The sequence below is a fragment of the Phaseolus vulgaris genome, chromosome 9 (genome assembly GCF_000499845.2).
Source record: "Phaseolus vulgaris cultivar G19833 chromosome 9, P. vulgaris v2.0, whole genome shotgun sequence".
In the NCBI taxonomy this organism is placed as follows: Eukaryota; Viridiplantae; Streptophyta; class Magnoliopsida; order Fabales; family Fabaceae; genus Phaseolus; species Phaseolus vulgaris.
The window spans coordinates 22,109,885-22,131,728 of NC_023751.2; the positions used below are offsets into that span (position 1 = coordinate 22,109,885).

At 32.3% G+C, this 21,844-nt stretch overlaps 4 protein-coding genes across 8 annotated transcripts; 3 read left to right on the top strand and 1 right to left on the bottom strand.

Moving 5' to 3' along the window:
• Nucleotides 1-276: 276 nt before the first annotated feature.
• Nucleotides 277-4,330, bottom strand: LOC137820781 (uncharacterized). Of its 2 annotated transcripts, none has more exons than XM_068625022.1 (7): nt 3,918-4,330; nt 3,223-3,825; nt 1,841-2,025; nt 1,368-1,606; nt 1,058-1,257; nt 613-738; nt 277-519 (listed from the first exon to the last, which is right to left on the bottom strand). In XM_068625022.1, the coding sequence occupies exons 1-7, from the start codon at nt 4,071-4,073 to the stop codon at nt 421-423; spliced, it is 1,608 nt and encodes a 535-aa protein (XP_068481123.1). In that variant the 5' UTR covers nt 4,074-4,330; the 3' UTR covers nt 277-420. The 2 variants fall into 2 exon arrangements, with proteins under 2 accessions (XP_068481123.1, XP_068481124.1); XM_068625023.1 differs by having other exon boundaries at nt 1,515-1,606; nt 3,918-4,154.
• Nucleotides 4,331-4,830: 500 nt separating this feature from the next.
• On the top strand, nt 4,831-5,934 carry LOC137820725 (uncharacterized). Its single transcript, XM_068624942.1, has 3 exons — nt 4,831-5,093; nt 5,173-5,261; nt 5,586-5,934. Exons 1-3 carry the CDS (start codon nt 4,934-4,936, stop codon nt 5,712-5,714), a joined length of 378 nt encoding a protein of 125 aa, XP_068481043.1. The 5' UTR covers nt 4,831-4,933; the 3' UTR covers nt 5,715-5,934.
• A 905-nt stretch (nt 5,935-6,839) lies between these two features.
• LOC137820724 (probable serine/threonine-protein kinase WNK6) lies at nt 6,840-10,274 on the top strand. Of its 4 annotated transcripts, none has more exons than XM_068624938.1 (8): nt 6,840-7,095; nt 7,261-7,367; nt 7,463-7,500; nt 7,807-8,034; nt 8,131-8,351; nt 8,544-8,701; nt 8,781-9,225; nt 9,310-10,274. In XM_068624938.1, the coding sequence occupies exons 2-8, from the start codon at nt 7,266-7,268 to the stop codon at nt 10,098-10,100; spliced, it is 1,983 nt and encodes a 660-aa protein (XP_068481039.1). In that variant the 5' UTR covers nt 6,840-7,095; nt 7,261-7,265; the 3' UTR covers nt 10,101-10,274. The 4 variants fall into 4 exon arrangements, with proteins under 4 accessions (XP_068481039.1, XP_068481040.1, XP_068481041.1 ...); XM_068624939.1 differs by having other exon boundaries at nt 6,955-7,095; nt 7,266-7,367; XM_068624940.1 differs by having other exon boundaries at nt 6,977-7,095; nt 7,773-8,034.
• Nucleotides 10,275-17,800: 7,526 nt separating this feature from the next.
• On the top strand, nt 17,801-20,251 carry LOC137822304 (uncharacterized). Its single transcript, XM_068627190.1, has 4 exons — nt 17,801-18,107; nt 18,193-19,754; nt 20,020-20,106; nt 20,192-20,251. The coding sequence occupies exons 1-4, from the start codon at nt 17,801-17,803 to the stop codon at nt 20,249-20,251; spliced, it is 2,016 nt and encodes a 671-aa protein (XP_068483291.1).
• The last annotated feature ends 1,593 nt before the right edge of the window (nt 20,252-21,844 follow it).

Sequence of the window (21,844 nt, forward strand, 5' to 3'; positions counted from 1 at the left end):
TCCAGAGTTCAATCCCTAAGGACAAGGATAGGGTTAAGAGAAGGGCATTGTTGTAAATATTTTGTTAGTAGTTATGTGTTGTCAGCTATTTCTGTTCAGGAATGCTTTATAAGATGGTTTTTTTCTGGTTGTACGTAGCTTTTGGATATTCTGTAAAACTCTCTTTCTCATGTTCAATTCAACCTCTCGAAACCTTTCTGTATTAATATCGTTTATCATAACAGTCACTCTCCTAATGCAATACCTCTATCCCATTCGAGGACGAAACAGTAAACATACATAAACCCCATATAATTTTTAATATACACCTTTTTTGTGTTATGTACAGTCACTTAAGGATCACATGCCTGAAGAATAATGATCATTCACAACACAAAGCATGAAATTCATTCCAATGCAATGCCACATTAATGATATAACTCAGCGGTCTTCCCTTCGAACAGCATTTGGATCCGACATCATGTCCATCATCATTTTCTCAGGTGAATCCTCCCAATTTGCAAAGGTCTTCAAGTCAACCTACACAATATAATGATAAAATATTATTGCTGTTTGATTTATAAAAGTTAATATTTGTAACAACTAATCGGACAACGATATAGGGTAACATACTTTTCTTCTTTGCTCGGTGAAAAGTTCTTCTCTCTTTTTGAAAGAATCCTGCACTTGCTTCGCTGCTTTCCCTCCAAGTCCCCAAACTTCAACTACTGAAATGATGCCCTCAACGGGTAGGAAACCCTGGAACATAAGCCAACAACAGCTCATACATGGAATCGTCAAGTTCAGTTTGTTATTGGTCAATGGCCATGATTCTGTTAACCAAAACTCTCAAAATGTGTCTGAATTTTAACATCACCCAAATATAGAATGCACTGTCATTATATATATAATGATAGGAAATATCACAGCATGCCAGCATGGAAGTGTTCATAAGATGACTAGTTGTTTTAGGATGACTTCAAAAATGTTTACATCAGAGAACAAACAGATTCAGCAATTTTTTATGCATGCATAAAACAATACAGGGCTACATGTTTTATAATCACACAGTTTATACCTGATCCGGAAGGAGGGATCCACTGCGGTAAGTTTTGTCAACAGAATGATGGCGAACAGTCACTTTTGAAAAATCTTCATCTATAAATATTCTCTCATTTCCTAGAGTTCCTCCAAATGCAAGACCAACTGGCTTTGGGTGCGGTTGGTAAACTTTACCAGTAGGATGCAAGTGGCTATAAACAAAATTCTTTTCCTTACCTGTCAGTAGTAACATACATAATTGGTTTCATGGTTTCACAAAATCTGATGACAATCCCCACCAAAAGAGAGGAAACAGGAAAGGGAACATTGTCACGCCTAATACCTACCAATAGGTGGAAACACATGAAACACTGGGTCAATAGAATATAAACATCCAGAGTTTCCATAGAAGATATCTTTACTTTCAAAAGCTTGATCTGTAAGAACCCCTATAACCCATTTCCTATCAACAGAATTTCCTTCATGAGGTTCACCTGAACTTGCAGATATCAAAATTAACAAAGGACCTTTGTAACCTTCAACACGGGACCAAAATCTGCCAAGGCCTCTTCCATGAGTGGATGACCTATAACAGAATAGATGTTTGATGTCAACAGATATTTCCGTTTCCAACTGGTAAGTCTGAACGAAATTCCGAAAGTTGCAGTGCAAAGTGTATGTCAATAGACAAAAATCTAGGAAAGCATCATAATAGATGACCAAGAAACCTTTCCCCTCATTTTAACTAAAAAGGAAAAAAAAATTGAGTAGTGTCCAAGACTATTAAAGCACAATAGGATTGAGGGTCAGTGATGCAAACCTATAAACAAGTTTATCACCCATTCCACCTCCATTGCTTATAAATGCGCCAGAAATCTCTTCATTTACTCTACTTTTGTTGGTGATAGAAATTGCCCATGCCCTTCCTTGGGTCAAAAGATAATCATGTGCAGCTATTGATGAAATAACTCCAACAGAGGAGGAATCAGAGGGTGCCAATTCAACCTGCCATTCAGTCAAAGAATTGTTGATATTACAACACCTAGGAACCATATGCAGTGTTAACCAGAGGGATATATCCCTCTGGTTAACATGCAGCATATTTTTCTCGGACTACATAAAAAAGAGTGCTTTCCCCACTTGTTTCAGTTTATAATATGATAAGAAATATAGAATATTATTTAACTAAAAACAAATTGGCAATGACAAAAGGAATCTGTATAATAATAACAATGAAAATGCGAAATAATTTGACAATTACATTGTTCTTCTCTCGGCACATGATAAATGAATAATAAGTGTACCAGAGATTACGAACCTAAGAATTCTCAGCACTCAGACAGTAGAACAATGTAATTTGACAATTACATTGTTCTTCTCTCGGCACATGATAAATGAATAATAAGTGTACCAGAGATTACGAACCTAAGAATTCTCAGCACTCAGACAGTAGAACAATGTCGTATAATTCTTTAGAACATTGTATTAATTATTAATCAGCTAAAAACAGAACTGAACTTACAAGGAAAAATCAATTAGAAATGTACTTCAATATGTGGAACTTTTGCCATACCAGAAGAGATACCAGCAGTGAAGTTATAAGAAAAAATGCTTAATTTTGTTAAATCATTCAATGGCAACACAGTTGAGTTTCATTTATTTTCAAGAAGAAAACAGAATAAAAAATTACTTAATATTCTTCAACTAGTATGTGGAACTTTTGCCATGCCAGAAGAGATACCAGCAGTGAAGTTATAAGGAAAAATGCTTAATTTTGTTAAATTATTCAATGGCAACACAGTTGAGTTTCATTTATTCTCAAGAAGAAAACAGAATAAAAAATTACTTAAATTCCAATACATTGAAACAAAAAAGTAGGAAGGTGGAACAAGCCTCTGTTTGGTTCAAAATGATAAATTTCACCCGCGCTGTCAATTACACTAAAAAACAAAATACTTGAATTTTTGAAAAATCCAAACACAGGCACGATAAGGCAAAAAATGAGTTTAACTTGTAGACAAAGCAGACTTACAGCACAAATAAACAAGAAGCCATTCCTAAGAATGTAATCAACCCAGAGTGGCAGATACTAGTCATGTCTCATGGAGTAAAGAAATCAACAAAACTTAACCGAAAGTGGTAATTATAAAACAAAAAATCACAATGATCACTGAAGCCAGTGAATATAGACACAAAACTTACCCCATCAGTTGCTGCTATTTGAAGTCTAGCATTAAAATACAGTCTCAGGCAATCGGGGAGGCAGGGCACGGTATTCATAACCCACGTTACGAACTTCCCAGCAGGAAGCTGGGCCTCCAAGCTCGAGATATCACGGTCCCACACATCCAAACCACCCTCAACTTGACCACACGATGTGATCACCGACAACACCAAATGATTCAGATCCGGCAGGCTTAGATTCCCTTCCCCCTTCAAGTTCCTAGAACCCCACGACATAACCCAGCACAGGGCAAGAAGCAAAAACACGTCACTAGGAAGAAGGTGGCCGTTAATCTTACAATCAGTATCCCCTGATTCAAACTCCAAATGAATAGGTACATTAGCACTTTCTGAGACAGCCACGAACACTCTCAAGAGCATGTTTAGCGAAACCGACGATGACACCCTCGCACAGCACTTGTTGTAACTCTTAACAAATTCAACCCAGTTTATTCCCCCTTTATCGGGAACAAAAAATTGATCCACTAGGATTGAGCCTAGGTGATCCAACATCACCGTTAACGAATCTGGCACGTTGCTTCCGGAACAACTTCGACCTTCTCCAGCGAAACTAAAGCGTTGCTGAACACAACGAGCTTACAAGTCATCAATTAAAAAAGAACAAAAATAACTACGATCCAGAACGAGAAGGTTGTATGCGTTTCGAGTAGTACCTGTAAATTTTCCAAAGGAACAGCGTTTGTTTGTGGATTGGCGAGCTTGGAGAAAGCATTCTGAAGCATTGGAAGAGCTCCAGTAGAGGCTGCGACGGACTCCGCCTCATTCTGTTCCGCCGAAACCCTCGGCTCCGATGAAGTGGACGCTCCCATCCCTGGCGTCGCGTCGCGTCGCAAAGATCGGATTGGGTTTCTGTTATGTTCTGGCAGTTTCTTGTCCAAATAATTGGAAAGATTAATCAAGATTTAAATAGCATGGGGTGACGATTAGTGTTAATAATTTTGAATTAGTTCAATTATTAATTTAATCCTTACACTTGTCTTTCCTTTACAGTTTTCACTTTTTGCCTTAATTTTAATATAAGAAGAACTCTTGTATACTGTATGACTTTGTTCACACTATTTTGTTTAGAGTGCTGATCTGTCCCAAACCAAATAACATAACGTGCATAGTCATTTCGTTTGTAATATTTTATTTCATTCTTTAATATTTATCTATTTATCTCTTTCTTTTTAAGGCATAAAAGTTGAATATTTTTTTAATATAATTTATTGTGTCTTAGTCCTCTTAAAAAATATATTAGATGAAGCTAGATTAAGCAATGGTAGGTAATAATATAACTATCAATATTAGAATATAAATAGTTCATCAAAATTACTAAAAGATCCAGTGATGAAAAAAAATCCAGTGATGAAAAAAAGATCCAATGGTAATCGAGAATGTAATAATTCTGATCAGATAATGACTTTTTTTTTTCTCTTGTTAAAGAAATTTCCATAAATTTAATAACCCACTGGAAAAAATATGTATGATAATATTATTGGAAAAAATTAATTATTTTTTATGTATAAGATTAAAACAATAAAGTGCGTGTTATAATTTATATATAAATTATTAACTTTTTAATCCATGCAGCGAACTGTTTCTTAAAATCGGTACTCTCACGGATCATAAAATTAAGAAGAGAACGACGGCGTCCCTTGTACGCAACGAAAAGGCGTCGTTATAAATTATGCCGCCGGCGAAGAGGGGAAAAGCAAAGGCGGAGCCTAGGGTAACGCCGCCGACGGAGAAACCTAACGATTTTCCGTCTTGTATTCGCTGCGTGCCTCCTTCCTCCGTCGCGGTAACCATCCACGCCAAACCTGGCTCCAAATCTGCATCCGTAACCGGTCTGTCTCAATCTCAATCTCTCTGGCGTTTCTTTGATTTTAGTTAATATATACGATTTTGATTTTTTTCAATAATTAGATATTAGCGATGAAGCGGTGGGAGTGCAAATTGACGCTCCTGCCAGGGATGGCGAAGCAAATGCGGCTCTTCTCGATTTCTTCAGTTCTGTAAGTTCCGATTTCTGAGTGTAACATTTTTGTTTGCATTATATTCAATCCATGTTTTGGCGATCAGAAGAAGGTGTAATTGCATATATTTAGTGTCTATAGATACCAAACAAAATTTAGTCTACATTTCAAACATTTTTTATTAATATTTATGTATATTATTATTTTTTTAAATTTTTTTAATCTCTTCATATTCCATTTTAATTTTTCAGATTAAAATATGTATAGAAAAAAAAACAAGTTTTTAAGTATTAAGAGTAAAATAATTATTTTATTTAATTATAAAGATGTATGAATAATTGAAGTTTAATATAATTTATACAGGTTTTAGGTGTGAAACGAAGACAAGTCTCTCTAGGCACAGGTTCTAAGTCGAGAGATAAAACGGTCATCGTGGAAGATGTAACTCAGCAGTATGTTTTTGATGCTTTGGATAAAGTCTCGAAGCAGTAGTCATGAAGTAAGATAAAACATGTTTTTCAGTGATGAGGAGCATCTTGATGTTAGTATTTATCTATTTTCTGTTAGAAGACTAATATATTGGTAGTGTTGCAGTGAAGAACGTTGTATTTGTTTTATTTTGGCTTCATAGTGCGTACTGCAATGTATACTATGACAACTTGATGGATTGAATGTTTGGATTCAATTCTTCTATTGATTCCAATTTCCTGAATGTTTGTTAGCTTCATGAGTGTGTGTGAGGTTCCCCAATTCCACTTCTTAATCCAACAAAGCATAAATGTAGTTGAGGATGCAGGTTTAAAACTTAATTAATGTGTACAGCATAAACAATTTTTAATTAATGTTAAAATGTTTTCATAGTTTATTTATTATCTATTACCCTCTTTTTCATTAATTTGAAACAATTGTAAAGAAAAGTTTTTACTCTTTTCTTTTTCTTTTTTTTATTCATCTTTTATTATATATATTCATCCGATTTCTATCCTTATTTATTTTTGTGTTTTTTCCTCTCTATATTACTACCAATCCAATCAAAAGTCAAATGTAATTAAGTCAAGTAATACCTATGCCAAAGTATAAAAATAATATTTCTTTCTATTTATTTTATTGTTAGTTTTTCCTCACCATTCACTTTCATCCCGACAGACTTGTTTTATTTTTTCAATAAGAATTATTTAACGAGTGATACTCTTCGTTTGGTTTATTATAATTAATTTGAATTAAATGAATTTTGAATGTTTAAATTTGATTGAAGTTGAATTAGTTTATATTGTATGTTTAAATTTTCATTAAAAAAAATCTGAAAATTAATTTGTCAACGATAAAATAAAGAAGACTTTATTTTCTACAAAATTTGTCGTCTTCTCGATTTACGGAAGTAGCAATAACACTTTTTACTGAAAAACAGATACATGATGGGCACAAGTATAGATCGGGAATTTGTCTAGAGTTTGAAAAATATAGGCAACAAATATTTGTGGTGAAATAATTAGTAATGAGGATTAGAATTACTATAGGTGAATAACAATTAGGAGAAGGGAATGATGATTGAGGAAAGCAGAGGAATATTTGTTGGTGAGAGAAGGATAAAGCATAAATAGGGGTGGCATTTGAAACGGGTGTCTTGCAAATTAATTTTGGCTGTTTTTAGTGAGAGAGAGAAAGAGAAGAGATAGGTGTTTGTGTTGGAAGACAAAGTTGTGGCATGCGATTCATTGACACAATTTCATCCTATGCATTTTGGTTTCATTCTCGCTTCCCCCTCTATTTCTTTGCATTTGGGTTCCATTCTCTCTCTGATGTCCTTTTCTCTCTCTAAATTCTATGGAATTCCTCCGGAGAGGCTAAGCTTAGAAGCTCCTGTTGTTCCAAGGTACATTGTATTCATTCCTTAATTCACCAAAAAAACATGCATTAATTTCTTTATCTGATTAGCCTCAACTAACGCATACCTATATTATTTGGGTTTTTCAACTTTTTAGCACGATGCTTAAAAACTGCTCATTGATAATTTTGATTCCAACTATTTTTGAAACAGTATAGATGACTTTGGTAGGAACAGAAAGCTCGGAGGAGGGTGCAGGCCTTCTAGAGCCTCCTGATCCCAATATTGTTGAAACTGATCCTACTAATCGCTACATTAGGGTATGAAATGTAATTGTGAGATTTTTTTTTCTTACTTCCTCCCTAGAAAATTTAACAATGGATTAAACTGGTGTTGTTTTCTATATTCATAACAGTATAAAGACGTTATCGGTCAAGGAGCTTTCAAGACTGTGTATCCTTTGTTTTTATGATTTTAATAATGTTTTTTTATTAGTTCGGTTCTTATAGAAGAACTTCACTGGTAATCTAATTCTTTCGCTTTAAGGCTTACTATTTTTTGTCTGTAAAATTGAAAGACATATTGAATGCCCTGCTCAATTTATAGAACATAGTGTATGACATTTTCCATTAGGGTCGGTCTAATGGTGCATGATTGGGTAGTTTACATAAGGTTCTAAATTCTTTGGGTCTCGATTTTTTTGTTAGAGTTAAATTTGTTTCAAGATATGCATATTTTCCTTTATTTATAATTAATTAGTTACAAGGCATTTGATGAAATTAATGGACTTGAAGTTGCATGGAGCCAAATTCATATTGATGAGGTATTACAGTCACCTGGTGGCCCAGATAGGTTGTACTCAGAAGTGCATCTCTTGAAGTCACTAAAGCACGATAACATTTTGACTTTCCATAATTCTTGGATTGATGACAAGCACAGGACTATGAACTTGATTACTGAGTTATTCACCTCAGGGAACCTCAGACAGTGTGTTCACTATCCTATATAAATGTTTTTCTTTTTATTTATTTCCTTCTTTTATGACATCAACCTTTTGGTTAGTGGATTTGATGTATGATTTAGGTACAGCAAGAAACACAGGAAGGTTGACATGAAGGCAGTTAAAGGATGGGCCAGGCAAATTTTAAATGGTTTAAACTATCTTCACAGTCACAACCCACCTATTATGCACAGGGACCTGAAGTGCGATAATATATTTATAAATGGTCACCGAGGAGAAGTTAAAATTGGAGATCTAGGGTTGGCAACTCTATTAAAACAAACTAATGCCAAGAGTGTAATTGGTATGTTCTTCTGTTTTGTTGCATTTTCTTTTTTTGGTTCATTTTCCATCCTTTGTATTGTTAAAACATGATCAAGAATTTAATTATTTTATACGTAAAAAAAATACTACTGAAAGATTTCTTCTGACTTCTTTGCCTCATTTTCATTTGATTTCTACTCCAATTATATTTACACATATGTAATCCTAGTAGGAACCCCGGAGTTCATGGCACCTGAACTGTATGATGAACATTATAATGAATTAGTCGACATATATTCTTTTGGGATGTGCATGCTTGAGTTGGTTACGTCTGCATATCCTTACAGTGAATGTAGAAACTCAGCTCAGATATACAAGAAAGTTTCATCTGTGCGTACTCTTATTGACAATGTACTTTTTCTTTAAGCAATTATTTGGATCCATGGTCATATAATATTTAATATTGCAGGGCATAAAGCCTGTTGCTCTTTCCAAACTCAAAAATGCAGAAGTAAAATCATTTATTGAGAAATGTCTTGTCCCAGCGTCTCAAAGATTGTCAGCGAAAGAGCTTTTGATGGACCATTTTCTGCAAGTGAGTGGGTCAATGAAGAATCGTCGTCTACCATTACCAGATATCGTTCTTCCTAAATATGGAGCCTTTGAAAATCGTTGTCTTATGTCAGAAGGCCCTGCTAGTACGCGTATTAGATCCATTTCAATGGATCTTGGTGATGCCACTGAGCTACCACTAACCACTTTACTGTATAATTCTGTTGATTCTGTTGATGATGTTTTGCCTTTACCATGTGTTGAGATAAGAAGGTTAAAGGAAGGTGACATATTTTTTCTAAAAGGTGAACAAAATGATCAAAAGTCTGTGTCACTAGTCCTCCGCATAGCTGATCAAAGTGGTTAGTTTAACTTACAGTTCTCTTAATAAGCATGTTTGGAATTTATTGGTTGCAAGTTAAGTTATCTGGAAAAAAAAAATGCAGGGCGCGCAAGAAATATCCATTTCGTATTCTACATCAACAGTGATACTGCCATTTCAGTTTCCAGAGAAATGGTTGAGCAACTTGAACTGGCTGAACAGAATGTTAAATTCATAGCAGAGTTGATCGATCTATTACTGACCACTTTGCTTCCTGATTGGAAACCTTGTGTAGCAATTGATCATTTAGTTTCTTCTAATGGTAAATTATCTCATTCAAGTCAACAAAAAGACTTTGAGTTAACAAAACACACCCAAAGCTCAAGAGATTCTATCCAAATTGTGACTGGACCTGCTGGTCTCGCAACCTCACGTAGAACATCATCAGATAAGGAGAACAAAGATAATGTCGTTTCTGACAAGGTTTTAACTAATACAAGCATTATCATTCAAGGAGAGGCAAAGATAGACGACTCTTGTTCTGAGACGTCACAAACTTGTGCAACATCTGACTTCAATGATAAGCATTTTTCTACAGTTTCTTTCATGTCTGCTAAATCAGGATTTACAGACTTTGACTTGCACAAAGTTAATAGTCAAAGCTCACTTGCATCTGAATTCGAGGCTTCGTCTGAATTTAGGAGTTTTCCACGTGTGGAAAGCTATGGTAGGATGAAATTATTATATTGCCGTAGTGCTCCCTCCTTGTATGAACCTGAGGATGAGTTGAGAACAGAGTTAGAAATGATTGAACAACAATATCAAGAAGCAATTAAAGATTTATCAAAAAGAAGATATCAGGCCATCTCTGAGGCTAGGAGGAAGTTGTCACAAAAATTGGCAAACTTCAAATAATCACTTTCACTTTTCTAACATGTAGTAATTACTATTAGTGTGTCTTCCTTTATCCATATCCTTGTAAGTAGCAATTGTAAGTAGTGGGATATGGATGAAAAAGGGTTCTCTTATTAGTCATTGTAGCAAGGAATTTTCATTGAAAAAATCTATTAAAAACGAATTTTAATATCATGTTAACACTTGCTAGAAATGCTTGCTATCAAAGTAAATCTCGAGTATTTCAAACTAACCCAACCCAATTGAAGGAGTGGTTGATTAATTTCATGTTATCATTACTGTAAAAGCAGTGAAAAAAATATTTGTTTATATAATGCTACAGATGACATTCATCAAATACAATAATGGAATATATTCTGCTCACATCTTTTTCTATATTTATCTATATTATAAAATGTATTTAATAGAAAATATTATTTTAACCATTTCAGTGTATAAAATGAATTTCACATTTTATTGCAACCTTACTAAAGTTGGAATAATAATGTTGATTGAACAGATACAAACACAACTAAAAATATTAACGGGTTAAAAGTAATTCATTGTGGGAAGATTGTTTAACTTTTTTTAATATTTTTATATCATTACTATTATTATATTACAAGTATAATACTATTTTCACACTAAAAACACCATAACTACCAAATGATATTTCCAACTAACTAATAACTGGTTCCTACTTCTAAGAAATGCCTAAATAATTTGCATTGGAATTATTCTAATATTAATAATCACCAATTAAATAAGTCATTTTCCAACACCCCAAATCGAATTAAATATTTTAGTAAAGTGAGAGTTTGAACAAGGTTCATAGCAAAATAATACATAACTAAAGGATACACATCATTATTCATTTCCTTTAAACGACAAAACGTGGGAAAAGCATGCCTCATAGGTTTTAGAATCAATGAGTACCAATTGCCATCAATTTTTGAAATACAGCTGCAGTTATGGGCCAAATCCAATTCATAAAAATTTCGATTCCATAAATTTTATCTTAGTATATATAAAAAAAAAAGTCTGATTAATATATATAAAAAAAAAAACTGGTTGACAACACACTGAATTATTTTATACTACAACTGTTGAAAGTAGAAGGAAAAATATTTGTTTACTGAAATATGAATCAATGAAAAGATAATGAAACTTTCAAAAGTTTATTAAAAAAATTATTAAATAGAAACTAATTTTAAAAATCACAATAATACTATTTGATTAAATTAGAAACTATTTTATAAACTAAAAAAATATTAGTATCTAAAGTAATTTCTATTATTAATAAAAAATTATAAAATAATTTCTAAATTGGCATCTAACTATTAGTTATGAAAGTTTTAGCTACTTATTATTTTATATTTTAAATTAGTCTCTATTAGTCTTTTAAAAGTTAATTTAAAATCTAAAATATTAGTAGATAGCTAATTTAGAAACTATTTTATAAATTTTTATTAATAATAGAAACCATTTTAAATATAAATAATATTTTAGTCTCTAAATTGGTATTTAAGTTAGTTAATATAGTGAATAATTATTTTTTGTTTCTAAATTTATTTATTGTAGTGATTGTATACTGGTATTTTTTTATTATACATGAAAAAGGAAAAAGTTTTTTATATAATTTGGATGGGAAGAGTAATGAGAGAAGAGGGGTGAGCTTAGTTGAAAGGTAGCTGTAGTTGGATATCATTGTTTTGATTACTATTTGTGTGTTTTGGTACAGAGAATTGACCCTAAATAAGAAAGCTATCTAGTGTCTACAATGGTGATGGACAATGCACGATGCTTTTGGAAATGAAAATTGAATAGTGAGTAATACAACCGTGCAGATGTGACTTCAACCAAAAGATAACAAAAAATAAAAGAAAAGCTTTTCTATTTGAAATCTGATTTAATTTGAAGATTTATAATTGCGTCATTGTGAAAACAATGTTATGAAAATAATCTTTCATGGATTCAATAATCATGTTCATTTGGGTTTACAATTAGTTGATTTATGATTATTGCCCAAAACCACACAAATTAAAATGGAACTCTAATGATGAAAATAACACCGCAACATATATAATGGTGGACAAAAAATTATTATATTTATCATTTATGTCCCTCCCAATATCTTTTTCAAAGGAATCCAATGAAACCCCAATCAATTCTCATCATCTTAGCAATGTGTGTGAATTTTTTAGTTATTAAAAACAAAAGCATGTTTAAAGAATTCGCATCAATTCATTTGAATTATTCAATAATTTATTCTGAAAATGAATTATTCAAAAAGTTAATATTATCAAAAATAACATTTAAAAGGAAGCACAGAGACAGTAAAGTTTTGTTTGGTTAACTATACATGGAGAAAATGTTGTATTTATTAGTTTATAATACACAATTATGAGTCCATTACATTTGTATCTCAATTGATTTTGGATTGATTATATTTTTATTTGAGCATAATTAATTAAAAAATAAATTAAAAATAGAAGGCTATAGTAAATAATTTAAATAAAATTATCACAAATATATTATTTTTATAAACAAGTAATATAGGAAAATTAGACTGCGCTTTTATAGGATAAAATAATTTTATATTATCATTCAGTTACAAGATACTATACATTATAAGGATATTAATTTACATCATTACTGTTGTTCTTGAAATACTGTTTTTTTTATATTTTTTAATTAAGTTCTTTGTGCTTGGTTATATTCAAAATATAATATTTAATTTTTTGTTTTCCTACTATAATTATTTCGACAAATAAATTTATTATTTTTATTTTGTATATCTTACATTCCTTGCTGAAAGTATTAGATGAATTATTGAACTGCATAATTCAGAAATAACTGATGCATACAATTATCTGTGAAAAATCTAAAAGAATGTAATACACGCAACCAAGATCACATAACACTGAGATCACCATGCCCGAATTCAGTGGCATCAGATTCTTGCTTGCATAGGTAAATTCAACGCAGTAGGTATTCAGTGTCAGTGAAGTTCTACCCACTAGCGTAAAAAAGTTGATCACTTACATGAATAAGCTTCAAATCAATCATCCTTTCTTCTGAGCAAAAAATTGAAAACTAGTGTTGCAGTTCGTTTGAAGAACAACAGGTTTACACAGAATACTGATTTAGAAGAACAGTTGTGGAAGAAGTACACCAAATGCATGCATGTGCAGTAATATGTATATGCATATATACTGAGGTATAAGTACTGGAAATGTTCTTATCATCGTATATAATACAACAGAAAAACAACGTTGATGTGGAAATTCTGCAGCTTTTTCATCATTCATCATTGTCTGTAATGACTGATATACACTCCAAAAGTAACCCCCAAAAATAAAGAGATTAAGCATCGACTATCTCCTTTAAATAATTCACCTAACAGATCATACATACCCTTTATACCATTACATCCCCAGAATCAAAATAACATGTCATCAAACTGCACCATGCCCCCAATGTACATTAGTTTTTGCTTCAACAGAAAATTGAAATAATGATCCAAAAGTCACCTTTGAGAAAAACTAGTCTTTAGGGTGATCTCCAACTTTGTAGGCCAATGTCATTGTGTTTCTTTGAAGGAGAGGAGTATGGTATGGGCATCCGTTTAGGCAAGAACCCAAGAAAGTGACCTCTTTGCTGAGACTTTGGCTTAAATTTGAAGACGCTGGTGGTTCTTGAGCCATGACAGTGTCCCAATGTGCAGAGAAACAAGATGAGCAAGAGCAATAGAAATTGATGTCTCCTGCTACGTATAACCATTGTGTAAAGTGACAAGATGGTGAAGATTGAAGAGTGAAGATGTGAAGTTGGGGTGTCTATATTGTGAGGAAAATGAGGTGGAAAAGGAAGGAAACATGGGCAATTAAATGCAAGAGTGTGAGTGTCAGAGCTGAGGGGTTGGTTTGGTTTGAGAGTTCATGTGGGGTGTAATTTGGCAGAGAGGAAAAGCAGTGAGGGAAGAATAAAGAGATTGAGTCAAAAGAATTCGGATGGTTCTTCAAATGTTGGAAGCAGAAAGTTGGAAAGGCTGAGGGAAGCTTTTTGGGACGGGCCCTTGTGAGATAAAGTGATTATTATAATGAAAAAGATAGAAAACAGATTATGGGGAAAAAATCATATTTTGAAGGAAAAGAAGTATCGAATACCAATGAAAAGAAAGCAAAGCAAAGTGGTGTATATGATATTACTATCACATTATGTCATCTATTTTGTGGTTAGGTGAATCTTTTGGTCCCACTTCGTATTAATGGCCCGGCTAAGTAACTAGGAACAGTTTTAGACCCTTTCTATACAGGAAAAACTTGTCCATACGCCAATGATAGTGCCTTTTGTATTTCAACTTCTCTCTCTCTCAATCTCTCTATCTCTCAACCCATTCCCCTAATTAAAGGAGCTACTGGCTACTGCATTGCCTTGTCAATGTGCCTCTACAGTAACTAAACTACTACCAACTTCACGTACATTCTCACCTCAACCTTTCTCTATCTCTCCTGTTCATCCTTGCCAATACCTACACTTCCTATTTATTCAACTAGACCTTATTACTAACCAAGTTCATTCTTTCATACTTTCAAGGTCCTTACGTCAACAAAATTACTTTACCACAGTATTTTAATTTTATTAATGCCATTCTGCCATGATATCTTCTGTACAAAAAAAGACTATTTTGAAAGACTATGAAGTCTGCTTATACCCTTTTTGTGTATGTTTTGAAAACTACATTCTGTGTTTGATCCAATTAAACCATGTTGAATCATACTGCAAAGAATCGGCTTAGAAACTGGTAAACCAGTGAAAACTGATGAGAAAAGCCAAGCATACTTATACAAAGTCTTGCAGTGATTTAATTAGTTTATGTTATTTGAGTGCATTTATCTAGTTTTTGTTGATGTTAGTTTGGTTAGAGTTTAATTATTGAATCTTAGATAAGTGTCTTAATTGAGTTAATGTGATTTTGAAAACGTTGAATTTGAGGAACATACATTATCTGAAGTCTGAAGTTGAGGTTGGAGTGATTAAAGAGATACTAAAAAGGACAAGAAAAGTGGATTGTCTAACTTTAACATCAAGCGGATAATAATTAAATGCAATGTCTAACTTTGAGGTGGACCATATCTAAGCTCAGCGCTTCATTAAAAAAAACTAGTGTGTAGTGTCTGTGCAACTAGTGCTAGTGCCTGTCAATGCCTTCCCTCTCAGACCCTTCTACGATGATGGCCATGCTTTGGGGCACACTGCCTCAATATTCTCTGTCTGTCCCCAGCAACACATGCAAAATGCAAAGCCTTTTCTTTCTCCTCTTTTTTATACATTTGGGGTTCTTTCCTTTATTCTAACTTCAGCTACCAATAACAAAGCTACCTTTCAATCTGTCTAATTAACACTGTGTTTCAATCTATGACATGTCTCTCCCTTCAACTGACTGATAAAACAAACACACTAAGCTCTTCTTACAAATCAAATAGTTAAGAGCAAAGTAACATTTCATTAGTTGACACACAAGTTATCTATTTATCTAAGCATAAGAATGTAACTAAAAACCTTGAAAATGATCATGTATCTGACAGATTATTACACACACAATTAAGCACTGTTTAAGTGTCTCTATTTCTTAGTTGAGCAGTCACCGTTTATGACACTGGACTCTGCCACATTTGACATTATCATTTCCTCAACACACCATTTTTCTTCTCATAACATGGAAGGAGTTGGAAATTTAATAAGGTGTGGCCTACAAGGAAACAGTTGGGGCTGCATATGAGACCACATATACTGCAATGTTACTGTATTGAAGCTGAGAGCCAATCCAGCAATCATGATACCAAATAACAAACAGAAGTTAATTTGAGGGTCCTACAAGAAAGTTGAAAAGGAAGATTCAAACAGAACAAGGACAATCGAGGGGGTATGCACGGTTGCGTCCCTGCACTTGTATTTAACTCTATACATCAACAAATAAAGGTCTCTTCCAAGTCCCACTTATTTCAGGCCATTCCAAGACTAGACCCCATCAATTGCATTGCAATCGCAACGCCATGAAAACTACAATATGTTGCATCACACTTTAGCTTTCACGATTCCTCAAACAGTACATTTCCAAGAAAAAAAAGTTTCCATTTCCAATATGTTGCATCACACTTTAACCATTGGAACCTGTTCAAATGATATAGTTAGACTCAATAATACTCCAGTTTATTTATTAAAGTTAGAAAATTACAAGCTCGATTTGTGGTGAGTGATGAATGGTATAATTGTGACTTGATTTAATTTCTCTCCCAACTCAGCATCTATTTGTGATCATAACAGAAATTTGAGGGAATACATCCTCAAATACCAGCTGTGAAAGAGGAAGAACCAAACATTTAAATATAACAATGAGCATCTAAATGAGACTTTGGAACCTCATAATATCTAAGTTTCTATTAGATATTTTTTAAATATGTCTTCAAGTATTCCAAAAGCATCGTGCAAGTATCTGAGGACAAAAAATTAAAAAAGTAAGTAAAAAGTATATGAGAGAAAAAATTAAGGTTGAAGAATTTTTTTGGTATTGTAATGTGTGTTGCAATTACAAGTTAATCCTTAAATGCATGAAAGTTAAAAATCATTCCATAAAAATAAGAATTGTTATTTATGTTAGTTTACGGTTAACTAACGTCGTTAGTTTTGCAAACATGACACCCTATGTCTCGTCATGTCATCCACGTTGTCACGTATGTATTACGACCAAATTAAAATATAATTAAATTTAATATGTAATATTTAAATAAGCTTTCTTTTTTTCTTCAAACAAGTTTTTCTAAACTTTTTTCAAAGTCCAAAGAAGAGGAAGTCAAAGAGATTATGTGAAGTGTGAGAGATTTAATAGTTTGGGTCCATATGACTTTCGTTAAAGAGTTTTGGTAGGATATAAAACAAAATTCGTCAATTTCTTACAAGATTTTTATGTGAATGGAAAAAATTTTAATGGTGTAACTCGTTGTTGATTATATTCATACATTTAGGAGAATTTGAACAAATTTTCTTTATAGGGTGTATATTTAAAATTGTTGTCAAAATCTTGGTCAAAAGATTGAAGAAAATTTTAGAAGGATTACTAATCAAAGACAATGCGCTTTCTTGGAAGAAAAAAACTTATGCCCTCATAGCAAATGAGATGGTGGAAGATGGAGAGAGAAGAAATGTTGTATCATATTTAAGAAAGATTATAAAAAATTATATGATACAATAAGTTTCTTGGAAAGAAAGAAGTTAATGGAGACATAGAGTGTATTATTAGCAAAACAAGAACAATCTCTTGAGTTACAAGTGTTAAAGTGTAGGTATGATAGTTAGGAATATCTTAGAGAAACAAATTTCTAAGAAAAACGTTAATTTGGTGGAGAAACCTCTTTAAGGTGTGTGAGAAAGAAAGTAAATCAAAATGACTTGAATAAAACATAAGTAGAAAACTTGGTGATGGATCAAAACATGTTTATAGAGAGATAAGTGGCAAGTGTGAATATGTAAAATAAGAAAATTATGAAAACACGTGGAAAGACAAAATTCTTTAATAAAGTTAAGTTTTCATTTAGAACATATTTGATGATGGGCTACTTAGAAGGGTTAACCTTTAAAAAGTAACATATAATTACAACAAAAAAATAGTTTCATTTTCTGCTAATTGTGGACAAAATTATCCAACATGTTCATTTCACATGAGGATATTGTTAACTATTCAAAAAGGTTGTGTTGACTATGCTAGCATCAGGACAGTAAATGGGCAAATATTCAATACATATGAAGAAGCTTGCTATGCACTAGGGCTATTGAAAGATGACAAAGAATTCATTGATGCAATAAAAGAAGCAAGTGAATTAGCTTCTGGTCATGAACTCAGGCATCTATTTGTTTCATTATTGTTCATGAATACAATGTCCAAACCGGATGTGGTTTGGAATGCTTCTTGGAAATTACTGTCAGACGAAATTTTATACCACAAAAGAAAGGAGTTACAGTTGCCAAGTACTGATTCTTTAAAATGCAAATTTTAATTACATAGTTTCAACTATAAATTATGAACGTGTTTTGTATATTTGAAAAATGTTAGGTCTTCAGATTGAGGATAAAGAACTATATGATCTTTGCTTATTAGAAATACAAGAGTTATTAATGGCAAATGGCAGGTCATTACAAGAGTTTGTTTGTTTGCCACAACTTGATCCTTCTCATTCATCTTTCTTTCAAAATAGCTTTATTATGGATGAACTTAACTACAACAAAGATGAAATGGTAAAAGAGCATACATCATTGTTGAAATGTCTCACTACTGAGCAACTAAATGTTTATGAAAACATCATTTCATCAATTGTCTCTGAAAAGGGTGGTTTCTTCTTTCTATATGGTTATGGTGGAACAGGCAAAACTTTCATTTGGAGAACATTATTTGCTGCAATTAGATCTACAGGAAAGATTGTGTTGAATGTAGCATCGAGCGGAATTGCTTCTTTATTGCTTCCTAGAGGGAAGACAGCACATTCTAGATTTTGTATTCCTATTTTAATAAATGAAGACTCGACTTGCAACATAGCTCAAGGAAGTCATAGGGCCAAACTTTTAATTGAAACAAAATTGATTATATGGGATGAAGCACCAATGATGAATCGAATGTGCTTTGAAGCCTTTGACAGAACTTTGAGAGATCTTATGAGAACGGTGCATGAAGAAAATAGTAAGAAACCATTTGGTGGGAAGGTTGTGGTCTTAGGAGGTGATTTCAGGCAAATATTGCCAGTTGTAAAAAAAACATCAAGATATGATGTTGTGAAGTCAACAATCAACTCTTCTCATTTTTGGCTAAGTTGTCAAGTCTTAAAACTTTCTCAGAACATGAGACTAAACCATGCAAAATCTAATGAAAGTGCAGAGAATATCAAAGAATTTGCTTATTGGATCCTGAAAATTAGAGATGGTAAAATTGGTTTTAATGAGAATGGTGAGTGTTCAATGGAAATCCCACATGATCTATTGATTGAGGCCACTGAAACCCCTTTGGTGTCTCCTGGGTACTTTGAGGATGGAGCAATACTTTGTCCCACAACTGAATCAGTAGAGCAAGTGAATGATTTTATTTTATCTCTATTAAGTGCTCAAGAAATAACTTATCTTAGCTCGGATACACCTTGCCAATCAAATGAAGACCAGGAGATTCAAGGGGAATGGTTCACGTCTGAATTCTTAAATGAGATAAAATGTCCAGGGATACCAAATCATCGCCTTAAGTTGAAAATTGGCGTGCCTATTATGCTTTTGAGAAATATTGATCAAGCCAATGGTCTTTGTAATGGAACAAGGTTGCAAGTTATTGCTTTGAGTAAAAATGTAATTCGTGCAACAGTTCTAACCGGAACAAACATTGGTGAGAAAATATTGATTTCAAGAATGAATTTGATCCCTTCAGATGCAGGTATGCCCTTTAAATTCCAAAGAAGACAATTTCCAATAGCTTTATGTTTTGCAATAACAATTAATAAGAGCCAAGGTCAATCATTGGCAAAAGTTGGTATATATCTTCCACGTCCAGTTTTCACACATGGACAGTTGTATGTAGCTGTCTCTAGAGTCAGAACGAAGAAAGGATTGAGAATTCTTATTCTCAATGAAGATGGAAATGTAACAAACAAGACAAAAAATGTTGTTTATACTGAAGTTTTTTTTTTACAATATTTGAAAAGCAATGTTGTTATATGTTACACCTTGAATTGTAATTTGAAGTTAAATCATATTGTCACATTCAATTTATATTACAAAATGACAACATGGATATGTCCCACAATTTCATACTGTTATATATGACATGTCATGTCTTGCATTGTATAGTTGTGTATTGCTATTGTTATTTTGTACATTTGCATATTTTGATATTCGATGGTTGAAGATTGTGAGAGGATGCATAAACTTTTGTCATAAGAAAGTTGTAGATTGTGAGAAATGTAACAAGGACATTGGTAATAACAGTTCATTTGTAAGTTATGCTTTCCTCTACCATGTCTGTAATATGAAATATTTCTTCACTACTAATTTGTTTAAATGTTCATTTTTTGGATAAGGAATTGTATGATCAAGATGGAAAAAAATTATATAGAGGTTCTACCACAGGAAAGTTGTAAAGGTGAACTAGAATGTTGGAAGACTAAGGTTTTGGACTGAAGAGAATATCGCGTATATTTCCGATACGTTGGTGATAACTGCTTTCATATTAATGTTTACATGAATGTTTTTTATTTTTTATTTTTATTTTAAATTTATTATGTTTATATTTATTACACTCTTTATTTATGGTTTTCTTTGTGGTATTTGTTCTGACCATAAAATGTCATATACATAAAATAACTGTTTTATGATTTTACTTTTATTTATTTTTCAGATTTCACTTACAACATTAATTTTTTATTTTACTTTTATAATATAATTTAAATCTTAAGTTATTTTTTATATCAATAGAAACATCAAAAGCAATCAATTTTTTATAAGAAAATAAAAAAAGAAATCATTTTTATGTTGCAACAAACACAGAAACAACAATATAAAAAACAATAGAAGAAACAAACCGATAAAGAGATGAAAAGAATTGACATAAATGATAAAAGTAAGAAACTTTAATAAAAAAAATCCCAAAATATACCATAAAAAAAGTCAAAAATATAGTATAAAATATTATTAATATAATAATAATACTTCATCAATAATTGTACTTAATAATTATATCTGTATTTCTTTCCCGTGCGATGCACAGGTTAGTAACACTAGTTCTTTAACAAAGTTAAGTTTTCATTTAGAACATATTTGATGATGGACTACTTAGAAGGGTTAACCTTTAAAAGGTAACATATAATTACAACAAAAAATTAGTTTCATTTTCTGCTAATTGTGGAAAAAATTATCCAACATGTTCATTTCACATCTCATTCTTCACATATAGTATGGAAGCACTATTATGCTTGGGTTGGGTTGATAGCCACTCAACCCTCCCAAAACAACCTAAACTAATTTTTTTGCCCCATACTTTGGGTGAGGGAAAACTATTTAGAAATATGGAATGTAGATTCTTATGGTATGCAAAAATATAAGGATTATGGGAGGAGATGAATGTGTGTATCTGTAGAGGAAAATTGTTATATCTTCATAACATTATACTATATATTAATATGTGACACTATTCTATACAATATGTGGAATTCTTCTGTTGGTTTTGTTTATATAAAGAGGATATACACGATTGTCACCACTTCATTCAGTGATCCTTTTATTTGTGCTTGTCTTAGACAGGTTAAACATAAGCATATATTGTCTCTTAATCTTAGGTAGTAACAAGACTGTACATTTTTCGCATATTGTGTTGAGAAAGAATGGAGGCCTAAGCTAAATCAAAAGAAAGTAAATTGGTTTTAAAATTATTTTTAAAAAATTGACCCCTTATTTTAAAATTCTAAAATATAAAAATGATGGTAACCAAACAGGTTTTTTTTTTAATTGAATGTTAACCATAAGGGTTTTCAATAAAAAAAAAAGATAATATTTTACGATATTTACACTATTAAAAAAACCGTGATTTCTTATTTTTCTTTCATAAATTTTAATATACTAAGCATCACTTTTAAACTACAATATTCTATTGGCACTCTTATCAATTATCTGCAATATATATAAAATGAATAAAATAAATAAATGTGAAAAATACAAAACTTGAAATTCATTATAAA